Genomic DNA, 13,715 nt, shown 5'->3' on the forward strand with positions numbered 1-13,715 from the left:
TTATAGTACAGATAAAGAATAGCAAAAGCAGCTGGAAGGAGAATAATGGCAAAAATACTTTCAAAATAAAAGTCTAATGATTTTACACAAAGATCTAGATCTAATTGCAAAACGGTATACTTCCAAACTAAAAGGGCTAATTATTCAACATAAACCATTTCTGTGATTTTATTCCTACTTTGTTGAGTGTAGGTTTTGTTTTGTTTTGTTAACAAATAGGGGTGTTTGAGTTATCAAATGCTTTTTCTGCATCTGTTGAGATGATCACGTGATTTTCCCCCCTTATCAATATGCTGTATTGCATTGTTTGATTTTCATTTGTTAAGCCCACTTTGCATTCCTGTGATAATTCGCACTCATTCACGGTGTATGATTCCTTTTATATGTTGGTGGATTCATTTTGCTATTTTGTTGAGTTTTTTTTTGTTTTTTGTTTGTTTGTTTGTTTGTTTTTGCATCCATATTCACATGGGATGTTGGTCTGTAGTTTTCTTGTCTTTTTCTAGTTTTGGTATCAGGGTAATTCTTTGTAGACTGAATTGGAAAGTGTTCCCTCCTATTTTGGGGAAGAGTTTGTGAACGGTTGGTGCTAATTCTTTAAATGTTTGGCAGAATTCACAAGTAAAGCCATCTTTGAGTTTTGCTTTGTGGAAAGTTTTTTTTTTTTTTAATATTTTATTTATTTATTTGTCAAAGAGAGCACAGGCAGGCAGAGGCAGAGGGAGAGAAGCAAGCTCCCTGCCGAGCAAGGAGCCCAATGTGGGACTTGATCCCAGGATGCTGGGATCATGACCTGAACTGAACTGACTGAGCCACCCTGGCGTTCCTGTGGAAAGTTTTTAAAATTTTGTAAAAGATTTTATCTATTTATTTGACAGAGAGAGAGATCACAAGTAGGCAGAGAGGCAGGCAGAGAGAGGAAGGGAAGCAGGCTCCCCACTAAGCAGAGAGCCCAATGCGGGACTCAATCCCAGGACCCTGGAATCATGACCTGAGCTGAAGGCAGAGGCTTTAGCCCACTGAGCCACCTAGGCACCCAAGTTTTTAAATTATAAATTCAATCTTTTGTTAAACATTTAGTCAGATATTCTATTTATACTTGAGTCAGTTTCAGTAGTTTGTGTCTTTATAGAAAAGAGTCTGTTTCATCTGTTATTTAATTTGTTTGTATGCAATTGTTTATAATATTCCCTATCCTCCTTATATCTGTAAGACCAGCAGTAACTTGTCCTCTTCTTCCTTTTCTGATTTTAGTAATTTCAGTATTCTTTCTTTTTTTTTTTTTTTAAGATTTTGTTTATTTATTTGACAGATATCACAAGCAGGCAGAGAGGCAGGCAGAGAGGCAGGCAGAGAGAGAGGAGGAAGCAGGCTCCCCACTGAGCAGAGAGCCCGATGCGGGGCTCGATCCCAGGACCCTGGGATCATGACCTGAGCTAAAGGCAGAGGCTTTAACCCACTGAGCCACCCAGGCACCCCTCAACATTCTTTCTTATGTTGTCAGTAAAGCTTTGTCAATTTTGTTGAACTTTTCAAAGAGCCAATATTTGGTTTTGTGAATTTTTCTCTATTGTTTTCCTATTCCCCACTTCATTTATTTCCTCTCCAAGATTTATTATTTCCTTTGCTTGCTCTAGTTTGCTCTTTTTCTACTATGATGAAAGGTTAGGGGTGCCTGGGTGGCTCATATGGGTGAAAGCCTCTGCCTTCGGCTCAGGCCATGATCCCAGGGTCCTGGGATTGAGCCCTGCATCGGGCTCTCTGCTCAGTGGGAAGCCTGCTTCCCACTCCTTCTCTGCCTGCCTCTCTGCCTACTTGTGATCTCTGTCAAATAAATAAATAAAATCTAAAAAAAAAAAAAAGATTATTGACTTGAGATCTTTCTTCCTTTTAAAATGTAGGCATTTATAGCTTAAATTTCTGCCTGCAGGTTTTGCTGTATCCAGTAAGTTTTAGTATATTGAGTTTTCATTTTTATTCATCTTAATGTATTTTCAAAGTTCTGTTGGAATTTCTTCTTTGACCCACTGACTATTAAAGACTATGTTTTTTGGGGCGCCTGGGTGGCTCAGTGGGTTAAGCCGCTGCCTTCAGCTCAGGTCATGATCTCAGGGTCCTGGGATCGAGTCCCGCATCGGGCTCTCTGCTCAGCAAGAAGCCTGCTTGCTTCCCTCTCTCTCTCTGCCTGACTCTCCGTCTACTTGTGATCTCTGTCTGTCAAATAAATAAATAAAATCTTTAAAAAAAAAAAAAAAAGACTATGTTTTTTAATTTCCGTAAAATTCGAAGATCCCAAATCTCCTTTAATTATGGATTTCTAATTTCATTCCAGTATGTTTAGAGAACATACTATGATTTTAATCCTTTCAAATTTACTGATGATTCTTTCGTGGCCTAACGTATGCACTCTCCTGGAAAATGCTTCATGTGCACCTGAGAAGAATGTGTATTCTGCTGTTGGGTGGTATATTCTAGATATGTTAGGTGTAATAGGTATATAGTATTGTTCAAGTCTTCCTTTTGTTGATCTCCTCTGTAGTTGTTTCCTATCATTTTATACCCAATTGCCTGTAGTATATTTTTTTTTCTTAAAATAGCTTGAGAGATTTCTTTTTGATATGTCTAAATCCTGTTACACTCATCAGTAAGGAATTATGTAAAGGCACATGCCTACAATTGAATTCTTTAAGGTCATTAAAACAACATTCTGGAAAAATTAAGATATAGGGAAAAGTTAGAATACACCCTTACATGAAGTAGGCGGACTACAGTATATACTATTTGATTCCAATTTTAAAAAGACTGTAAAGAAACTTCAAAAATCAGGAATGATTTGCTCCGGGTAAATAAGGCAATAGTGTCCTAACCTATTGCTTCCAATCTTGTCCAGGAGTAGTAAGCACAGAGTAGCAGGTAAGGTTTTAGAATTAGGTTCTGTAACACAGAATTCCAGTTCTGCCATTAAGTAAGTATGTGATGTTGGCATACAGTTTTTGAAACGGGGGCTAATAATAGTACCTATACCAAATGCCGGTTAGGAGGATTAAATAAGCTAGTCCATGTTAAAATCATAAAACGTGTCTACCATGTAAGTGCTTAGTAAATATTCTTTATTACTATCCACCTACAATCCATTCTCCATATCACCATGTAAAGGTCACTCCTTTGTTAAAACCCTCCACAGGCTTCCTGTCTCACTTAGAAAACAAAACAAAACAAAATCGGTCTCCTTACCCCTACATTAGAAATTCCTGTTTGAGCTGATCCATTTGCCATTTAGATTTCTTCATTAGATCTCCAGACACACTGCCTTCTTTGAGACCTTGAAACATTTCTGCTTGTTTTTGACTTACGTATTTGGATTGTTTATCCTGCCTGGAATAATTTTCACAGAAAGACTTTGTCATTCAGAAGTCAAATTTACTCTCCTTAGAGAAGCTTCTTGGACTACTATGAATTAGCAACCTAGTCACTCTCTGTAGCACAACATTTTCTACATGACACTATCAATATATTAAACATTTTTTCCTCCCTACTTGTTTTCTGTCTCCTTTAAGTAATTAAAGTTTTCTGTCTCTAAGTAATTAATATTACTTCCATTATAAAATTAATTTCATGGGTATTTAGGTAGTGTTTTAGGATAGTACATGGTATTCTATATTTGGTCTCAGTTCAAATTCAGCTACTGTGGAGAACGAGCTGTATGCCTCTGGGCAAATTTCTTATTCTTCCTGCTTCCTCAAAAGAGAATACTATTTCACAAAGTATGGCAAAAGTTTAAATCACACAACAGGTAAAAGCGCTTCAGCACTAAATGAAATTTTCCTAACATTACAAATAAACCCTAACCAAATACAAATAAAAACCACAATGAGATACCACCTCACAAACCAAATGGCTAAAATTAACAATTCAGAACACACAGATGTTGCTGAGGATGTGGAGAAAGGGAGACCCTCCTACACGATTTGTGGGAATGCAAGCTGGTGCAGCCACTCTGGAAAACAGTATGGAGGTTCCTCAAAAAGTTGAAAATACAGCTACCCTACTAACGAGCAACTGCACTACTGGGTATTTACCCCAAGATACAAATGTAGTGATCTGAAGGGGCACCTGCACCCCAATGTTTATAGCAGCAATGTCCACAATGGCCAAACTATGGAAAGAACCTAGACGTCCATCAACAGAAGAATGGATAAAGGGGATGTGGTATGTATATATACAATGGAATACTACTCAGCCACCCAAGGGGAAAAAAAAAAAATGAAATCTTGCCATTTGCAAAGAGGTGTATGGAACTAGAGGGTATTATGTGAAGTGAAAAAACAAAGATAATTATCATGATCTCATATGTGGATTTTAAGAAACAAAATGGGATCCTAGGGGAAGGGAAGGGGGTAAAACCAAGATGACATCAGAGAGGGAGACAAAACACAAGATACTTTTAATCACAGGAAACAAACTAAGAGTTGCTGGGGGGCGGGGGGAGCAGCGCAGGTGAAGGGATAACTGGGTGATGGACATTAAAGAAGGCAGGTGATGGGGCGCCTGGGTGGCTCAGTGGGTTAAGCCGCTGCCTTCGGCTCAGGTCATGATCTCGGAGTCCTGGGATCGAGCCCCACATCGGGCTCTCTGCTCAGCAGGGAGCCTGCTTCCTCCTCTCTCTGCCTGCCTCTCTGCCTGCTTGTGATCTCTCTGTCAAATAAATAAATAAAATTTTTAAAAAAAAAAAAAAAAAGAAGGCAGGTGATGTAATGAGCACTAGGTGTTGTATACAACTAATGAATGACCTCTACCTCTGAAACCAGTAATACATTATATGTGAATTAATTGCATTTAAATAAAAAGACATCATACATTAAAAAAAAAAACAAACCCTAAGGACTCCTTAACAAGGTCTTTAGCTCTCCACCTACCCCTCAAATGCCTCGGTGGGGTCACCCTAGCCATCTGCCTTCACCTTTGTAGAACGCCGGGACAGCCGGAGAGAGGGCGGGAACAAGAGACAGCGCACGCATTTCCGCCCCGCGTCTCTCTCCGCCAATCGTCCTCTGATGCCCCACCCCTTCCGCTCTAGGGAAAACCAGCTCCTAGAGCGTCTTCCGGCGGGAGCTGTGCCTCTCCTTACCATGGTGAGTTGGCTGCGGATATGAGGGGTTCTGTCCTAGGTGATTCCTCTTATCTTCTTTCACCCCAGTGCGGCCTTGACAGGCCTCAGCTGCCCAGAGGTGGGGTCCTGGGAGTCGTGGTTGGCTCCCCACACCCCACAGGAGAAGCGGGGACGGCGGAAGCATTCCCCCCCAGAGCTGATTCCCTCAGTCCCCTTCACCCGGTTGGTTAGACGCTGGGGATCCCGGCCCTGCTCGGAGCCGAGCTTTCACTTTTTAGCGAGCTTATGACTTCTCCCTTGCCGAGATTTACTTCATACGGAGCTAAAAGTCTTGGCCGGCGTCAGCGTCTACACCCACGAAAGCTCTGAAAACAAGTCCACAGCGACAGCGACTGTAATTAGTGATGCTTACACGGGGGACAATACCGTTGACGTTAATAAAGAGGGTTATGAGCGGGATGTTGAGGTGAACGCCCCACACTGCGACCTGGCTTTATGGAGTGCCAGATAGCCGGACACGGCAGCGACGTTCAGAAGGCCAGTGACTGGAGAAAGTCCAGGTGTTGGTATAGCACCTTTGTTGCATGTTTCTTGCTACTTTTGTAGAACCCAGTATACCTTACGGTTTCGGGGATATGATGTTGAGCCTAAAATTTTTTAGAGAAATTATTCTTTTTATGCTTTTACAGATCAAATGTATAGCTCTCCGAATCATATCAAAAGATAAGTTGATTGTAATTTTAGCGTCAAAAGAGGTACCATTTTATCACAGAAGTTAATGGATCTCTTATTGATGGCCTGCATGTGAGAACAGGATCACGTTTCAGTTCCTAAGCCATTGTCACCCTAGTAAGTTTTTTCCTTGAGTGGATATGGTCAAGAAAAATGTCCTATTTATGCTTTCTTTTTCTTTTGTAAATTTTCTGTAATCTGTTTTTTGCACACAGAAAGTGGGTAAAAAGCTTATTTGGGGGGCGGGGGCTGACCAAATAGCCTTCCAGCTACTTTCTTCAAAATATTCACCACTGTGTAGCCAGAATTAAATTTCTAAAATCGGGGACCATGGCACTCCCTTGCTCCCTTGCATAACCACCCCCGCCACCCACCCCCACCCACCCACCGCCCAACCACACACACACAGTCCTCAAGATAAAGTCCTATTTGGCATGGCATATGAAGCTCTCTGTTGTCAAGCTGCTGCTGCTGCTTTTTGGGAAAGAGGGGGCCAAGCTTCTTTATAGCCTCTTTTTTCACAAACATACATTCATATTCAGTCAGAGTGAACACCTTGCACAAGATGCTCTCAGGATTAGGCCTTTGCACCTAATTTGTATATGCTGTTCTATCTGCCAAAACCAGTCCTCTCCTACCCCTCATCTTTATCAGTATAACCCTTGAACGCCCTTTAGTCTCTCATGAGCCTTCCTGCCCACCGGTGTTTCAAGATCCTGTTAGGTGCCTCCTTTGTGCTTGTGATATCTTGGTGTTATTTATCAATAACATATGTAGCCCTTACCAGACTATGTTAAAATTGCGTATTTACTTGTCTTTCTCACTTCCTAGACTGTAAGCTCTTTGAGAGCAGGACCTCTGTGTTCACTCTGATATTCCCAGAGCCTTGTCCCTGGCTCAGAGAGGAACTTTTCAATAAATACCTGTTTTATAAAACACCAAATAAATAGCTATGGCACTAAATTTTTGTGCTTGAAACGTTAATAATACAGAAAAATAGTAGCATTTAAAGTTTATTTTAAAAATTTTGGAGAAGAAAGGGTTTACGAGTCCTTCTTGTTAAGGTGTTATATGCAATGCACAATGCTATCTTAGAAAATGTAAAGGAAATACAGCCCTTGTCATTAGTGATGTTACTAAAAAAAATTGACTTAAAATGCATGATGATAGGGTGAGGAAGGCTGTCCTCTGGTTAATTACAAAGCAAGTGGCATAAAGAACAGTATAGTTTGGAATAATCTAGGAAGCCTTCACATAGAAGGTCAGCCATGAAACAGTATTTTCTCCCTGCTCTATTACTCTTAATCTTACTATTCATTACTCTCATTCGGTTGAGAAAACAGAGGTCAAGTAATTTGTTAAGTATTACAGGGCTGTTAGAGCTTGGTTAGACAACTCTGGCCTTTTCACTCTAGAGTGATATGATCATTAGACCAGGAGTACACTAGTTTAGTTGGAGTTGATTCCCTGTGTGGAGCAAGAGATTAAACTGGAAAGAAACAGGCTACGTGATTGAAAGCATTGAATTTCAGGTTGCAAAATTAAGAGTTTATCATGATAGCAATGGAGGGCTAATATAATTTTGAAAAGTGACATGAACATTAGGATTTTTGTGGGTTTTTACTTCTTTTAATCAATATCAGAAATGGCATTCTACCTTTTAGAAACCTTATTTTCTCAACCTGAAACTTAAAGTAACTTAAGTCATTTAAAGTGGGATGAAGTTAGAAGATATCCAGGGATATCTTCTATTTTTAGTATTAAGTATAATCTTCTATTTTAGTATTAAGCAGAATTTATCTTTGGGACCAAATATCCCACACATAATTCATTAAGAATGGAATATATTTATTAATTGACCATTCATTAGCATCTCAGATGAAAATAGCATATTGTTCCTTCTCAACTGAATTAGCAAAGCTTTAGAGTTACACACACACACTGGTCTTTATTTGGATAGCAAAAATAAGTAACACTTTTTTCTAATGCTTTATATTTACTTACTTTTTAAGATTTTATTTATTTATTTGATAGAGATAGCAAGAGAGGGAGCGCAAGCAGGGGGAGTGGGAGAGGAAGAAGCAGGCTTCTTGCTGAGCAGGGAACCTGACTCATACGGCTCAATCCCAGGACCCTGGGATTATGACCTGAGCACAAGGCAGATGCTTCATGACTGAGCCATCCAGGCGCCCCTATTTTTATATTTTAAAGTATGTTTTACTTAAATTTTTTTTATTATGGAAATTTGCAAAAACAAGAAAGTAGAATATAATATAATAAGCGCCCATGTAGCCATCACTTGGCCTCAACAATGATGAACATTCTGGTTTTAAATGCCAGATTTCTAACGTTCAACTTTATCTTCTGCCTTTTCTGAGTTTCATCTAATGAAACTAATGACATGTCTGAGCTTTGAAGAAATGGGATATACCTTTTTTATAGCTACTGAGATGTTACTACTATTACTTAGGAAAATCAGACCTGTGCTGGAGTTGGATCTGAAAGTTTTCCTCATTTTTTATCTGTTGACACCCAGTTCCATGGCTTTCTGTGGAATTTAAGTGTTTAAGTCAAAGTGGCCAACAGCAGTGAGGTAGAAATAGTTGTTATGGTGATTGTGGCCTTACTGTCTAGTAAAGCATTTTGCTAAAATTAAAATCCAAATAAATATTTAAGTGCATGGCACTTAGCAATCAAGTTATTATATATGACCCGCTGATAATTGTGAAAGATTTTTTTCCCTAGAAACAATACTTAGCTTTTGAAGTAACAATTAAAATTCTTTTTTTCCCAGTTTATTTTCTCTCTGTAGGATTTTCTTTATTTTTGTCTGTTGTTGAGTATTATATTCCCAAAATAGTAAAATTGATCGGTTTTTTCCTTTATAGCTTCTTGGTTTTATATCCTATTATGAAAAGTCTTTTCCAACTCCAAGATTATAAAATTGTGCATCATAAATTTCTTCAAGTATTCTGTAGTTTTGTATTTTAGTTTTAACATAATAAAAAATTAGAGTAAGAAATATAGTAAAGATCCAACGTTACCTTTTCCAAAAACCATTTATTGGGTAACTCATATTTTCTCCTGTTGATATTGGATACTGACTTAATCATAAGCTAATTTCCCATATATACTTAAATTATTTTTTATTCTAAGATTTCATAAGCTTGAGTGGCAGATTCCTCTTTAGTCTCCACTTACATTTCTTCTCTTGTCAGTAACCCCACTATCATGCCCTTTCTCTGATGGTCCCATACGGAGTTCTAGCAAGGACTGCGGAGACTAGTGAGGATGTCTCTTGACTTTGAATGCTTAAGAGAGAACCTCAGAGATTTTACTATAATAATAGTTTCCAAACTTTTCACATATAAAACTTCTATTAAGTTAATTGTAGTATTTTATTTCCAGTAGGGCTATCTGGCAAATGGTTTGATTTTATGGTTCAAAATAATCTAAAATCCATTTAAAAATAGAATTGTGTAGCCAGGAGCTAAAATGCCTGGGTTTGCGGGCACCTGGGTGCCTTAGTTGATTAAGCGTCTGCCTTCAGCTGGGGTCATGATCCCAGGGTTCTGGGATCAAGCCCCGCATCAGGCTCCCTGCTCAGCTGGGAGTCTGCTTCTCCCTCTTCCTCTGCTGTTACCCCTGCTTGTCCTCTCTCATTTGCTCTCAAATAAATAAATATATAAATAAAATCCTTAAAAAAATAAAATGGCTGGGTTTGAATTTCTGCTCAGCCATTTGTTAGCATTGTGCCCTTGGACAATTAAAGATTGTTTCCAGGGGCTCCTGGGTGGCTTAGTGGGTTAAGCCTCTGCCTTCAGCTCAGGTCATGATCTCAGGGTCCTGGGATAGGGTCCTCCATCGGGCTTTCTGCTTGGCAAGGAGCCTGCTTCCCCCTCTCTCTCTGCCTGGCTCTCTGCCTTCTTGTGTTCTCTCTCTCTCTCTCTGTCAAAAAATAAAAATCTTCAAAAAAAGAAAAAAGATTGTTTCCATCTCATAGATAATTGTGAGAAATAGATAAATATGCATAATTATCTGGAATAATTGCTTGCCACATATTGAGCATTCAGTAAATGTTGTTACTATTGTATCACATCACAGGATATGAAAAAGATTAGATGCTTCAATGTTGATTTGTTTATTTTTTTGTTTATTTTTAAAGGGGACAATTCATCTCTTTAGAAAACCACAAAGATCTTTTTTTGGCAAGTTATTACAGGAATTTAGACTTGTAGCAGCAGACCGAAGGGTAAGTTATCTTTATTAACTCTAATCACTGTATTGACAATATTATGACATTGAAAAAGATAATTTTTAAGGCATTATAGAAATTACTTGTGATCCCACCATACACCTTTTATTTTTAAGTAAACGCTCGCCCAACATGGGGCTTGAACTCACAGCCCCAAGGTTAAGAGTTGCATACTCCACCAACTGAGCCAGCCAGGTGCTCCATGCCACGCTGTTTTCATTTGTTGTTGTTGTTGTTGTTGAATAAGCAATTTTTTTTTTAAAGTAATCTCTGTGCCCAACATGGGGCTCGAACTCACTACACCAACATCAAGTCGCGTGCTCTACTGACAGTGAGCCAAGCGCCGCTGGCTAAGCAAAATTTTAATGGAAAATTAAATTACATTGTAAATTTAATGTAAATTGTAATGTAAAAATCAATTACTTTGATATGTAGTTATATTGCTTGGGAGGAAGCTGGGCTTTGGTTAAGATTTTTATTCTAATTCTAATGAATTATAAAGAAAAATTACTTTACGATTGCCTTTTGTTACTTTTTTTTACAAAGTTAATGGATGTAGTTTAAAGCCATGTTTTCTCATTTTTGGTGTAAGGAAGGAAAAACAACTTATGCTTTGAGGTCATGAATTCAAGCCCCACCCATGTTAGGCAAAGAGCTCACATTTTAAAAAAAAAAAAGATAAATGGTACCCTTTTTGGTGATCAATATAGACCTTCTAGTTACTGTTCTATATTCATTGTTTTCATTATTATCTAAATTATACTATAAGCTCCCTGAAGACAGTGACTGAGTCTGTTTTGTTCACTTTTTAATAAAAGTACAAACTAAGTACCCAATAAATACATGATGAATTTTAAATAAACCCAGCTTCAGTGGAACATAAGTGTACCTATGACAAATTGGTCATGTATTATGTATGATACTAGATTAGAGGCTTTTGTTCTTTGTTTCTTATCACTATATTTCCTGTTGCTTAAACCTTGAAATGTAGTCAGAACTCAGTAATTCTAGTATTTGAAAATAGTATCATGTCCTGGATGTTAAAGAGCCAAGAGTAGGAAATTCATCTGCTGCCTCTGTGTCTATTCCATTTAGGATGATCTCTTGAGAACAGATAGAACTATATCATCTTGGTGGAAAGCAACTACATTACAGAAGTAAACAGGAAGTTCTTGAACCATAAGCTTTATTGAAGCACAGTATACCACAGAATAGATAGTGGGAACAAAACTGCTATAAGAACACCTGCATTGTGCAGATACTGTCCATCATAATTTAAATCTTACAAGATGTGCCTGGCTCACCTCTCTTTACTACTACTCCTGTTTTGGTTCATGGTAATTCCTTACATCATGAGGAAAATCCCTACTTCTCAGTTCCTTACTTCCTTACCACAAATAATCTTGTCCTGCATCCCTTCCAATTGTCCACTCCTATGACCATACCACCGCTATTATCATTCATAATTATATCTTCCCATTGACTCAGTTTCAATTATTTCACTCGTAGTCACCATCTCTTGTTATTCCAGTTCACTCCTTGTATTATCCCAATTCCAGTAATTCTTCAATCTTACTAGGATCTCCAATCCACTGACTATGCCGTATTTTCCCTGTTTTTCACCTCTTTTATCCTCATTTGCTTAATTATCCAATTTAGATTCTTTGGTCCATTATTACTGATTTCTTGCATATGTCTTCAACTCTTTGTGCCCTCCCATCCATCTGTAACTCTTCCTCTCATACTTCCAAGGCAAATCCTTAACATCATTAAGTCAGTATTCCTGCTGTTCTGTACCTGCACCCAAGCAACTGAATGTAGCCTGAGAGAAACACAAAACCATGGTGACTGGTCTCACTTTAAATTCATGCCCAAGTGCGCCATTAGGCTGCTCATAGTACATCATTCAGTTCATTCAGTTTTCCATTTTTGTAGATGGCTATTTTATGCCATAGTCTTTCACTTCTGTCCTCAAACTTCCAAAATCTTATTCATCCTCACTCTGACCTGTTGATCTTTCTTCCTGTTTCACTAAAGGAAAAGAAGTAATCAGAAAACACTTCCACATCCTGTCCTCTCCCAACATTCTGCCTTTGCTCCTGTTTCTATGAATGGGCTCTCTGCGCTTCCACTTGGTGCCTACTCAAAGACAAGCTTCCTACAGTTGTTCCTTCCTGCATCGTGAGCACATGCCACATCTTCCACTTTCAACTACTGCCTCATTTCTCTGCTTCCTTTTATAGCAAAACTACTTAAACTAATTGTCTTTACTACCTTTTCACTTTCTCTTCTCCTTGTCTCCACTAAACATATACCAGTCTGGTTGTAGCCCCCCACCAATCCACTGGAACTGCTTTAACAAAGTAACTGGTAAACACTGTGTTGCCAAAATCAATGGTCATCCTCATTTCCCATTTTACTTAACTTTCAACAGCATTTAACAAAAATTTGTTACTTCTTCCTTAAAGCACTTTTTCATTTTGACTCTGAAGTATCACTTTTGGTTTTCCTCCTACTTAGTTGGCCGTTGTTCATCACTTCCCTCCCATCTTCCTGATATCTGAGTTTTAGAGAACACGTACATTGTGCAGATACTCTCCATCACTTAGAGCTAAGTGCTAAGCTCCAGCACTTAGAGCTCCAGCTTCTGTTGTTTCTGTTCATTACACCTGATGCTTTGTCTGCCACATGCTCGTGACATCACATTTACATCTCAGTCCTTAACTTTTCCCCTCCTTCTAGATTCCTATACATATCATGGCTGTCTCAACATTTCCACTTGAATATCTAATAGGCATCTCAAATTTAATATGGTCAAATTTGAACTTTGATTTTTCTGTTCCTTCCTCACTAAATGGCCACTCTGTTCTTTCAGTGCACAGGCCAGAAACCTTGGAGTCATTCTCCCTTTCTCTCATTCTTCATCCATTCTGTAAGTAAATCTTGCACCATGGTCTGTCTTCAATGTAACACACAGAATATGACTTTTTTAACACTTTCTTACCAACTTCAAAATCACCATTTCTCACATGGATTTCTGCAGTCACATTCTAAATGGTTTTCCTACTTCTGTCATTGCCCCTATTCAGTGTATTCTACAAAGAGAAGCCAAAATGATCTTTTAGAAATGAAAGCTAAGCTGCTTTCCATCTCGTTTGGAATAAATTCCATGTCTGTTATCTGAAACGCAAGAAGTCCCTGATGGAGCCCTGGACTTCCTCTCGCCTCTCGTCTGTCCGTCCTCAGCCAGGTCCTCTTCTATCTCAGGGCTTTCACACTGTAGTTCCCGTTTTCTTTTCCCGATATCTGCATGCTTAGCACCTTTGCCTCTGTAAAATTTCTGGTTACATGTTACCTTACCAAGGGGATCTTTTTGACCACCTTGTGTGGCAGAGCACCCTTTCCATATCTCCCATTACGGTGTTCTTACCGTACTTTATTTTTCCTTTGTAGCACTTACACCACCTGACCTTGCATATTTGCTAATTGTCTGTCACTCCTGTATCTCCTGTGCCTGGAAAAGCATCTTTTGAGAAATAGGTACTCAAGTATTTGTTGATAAATAACATGATTCCTCGGTAGAGCTGCAGAGAATGTCATTTTCAAATTACATGCCTT

The 13,715-nt window shown here is 38.7% G+C and overlaps 1 protein-coding gene across 2 annotated transcripts in view; it reads left to right on the plus strand.

Annotated features, from left to right (window-relative positions):
* Nucleotides 1-5,054: 5,054 nt before the first annotated feature.
* The window catches only part of SLC30A6 (solute carrier family 30 member 6), a 40,002-nt gene continuing 31,341 nt past the window's right edge, over nucleotides 5,055-13,715 (plus strand). The window contains exons 1-2 of one of the 2 annotated variants that reach the window (XM_032881847.1): nucleotides 5,055-5,132; nucleotides 10,008-10,094. In XM_032881847.1, the coding sequence (XP_032737738.1) occupies nucleotides 5,055-5,132; nucleotides 10,008-10,094 (165 nt within the window). The remainder of the gene's footprint in view (nucleotides 5,133-10,007; nucleotides 10,095-13,715) is intronic. The other variant, XM_032881848.1, reaches the window with a different exon arrangement.

This window comes from Lontra canadensis, unplaced genomic scaffold, assembly GCF_010015895.1.
Source record: "Lontra canadensis isolate GAN:19392208 unplaced genomic scaffold, GSC_riverotter_1.0 scaffold78, whole genome shotgun sequence".
NCBI lineage: Eukaryota > Metazoa > Chordata > Mammalia > Carnivora > Mustelidae > Lontra > Lontra canadensis.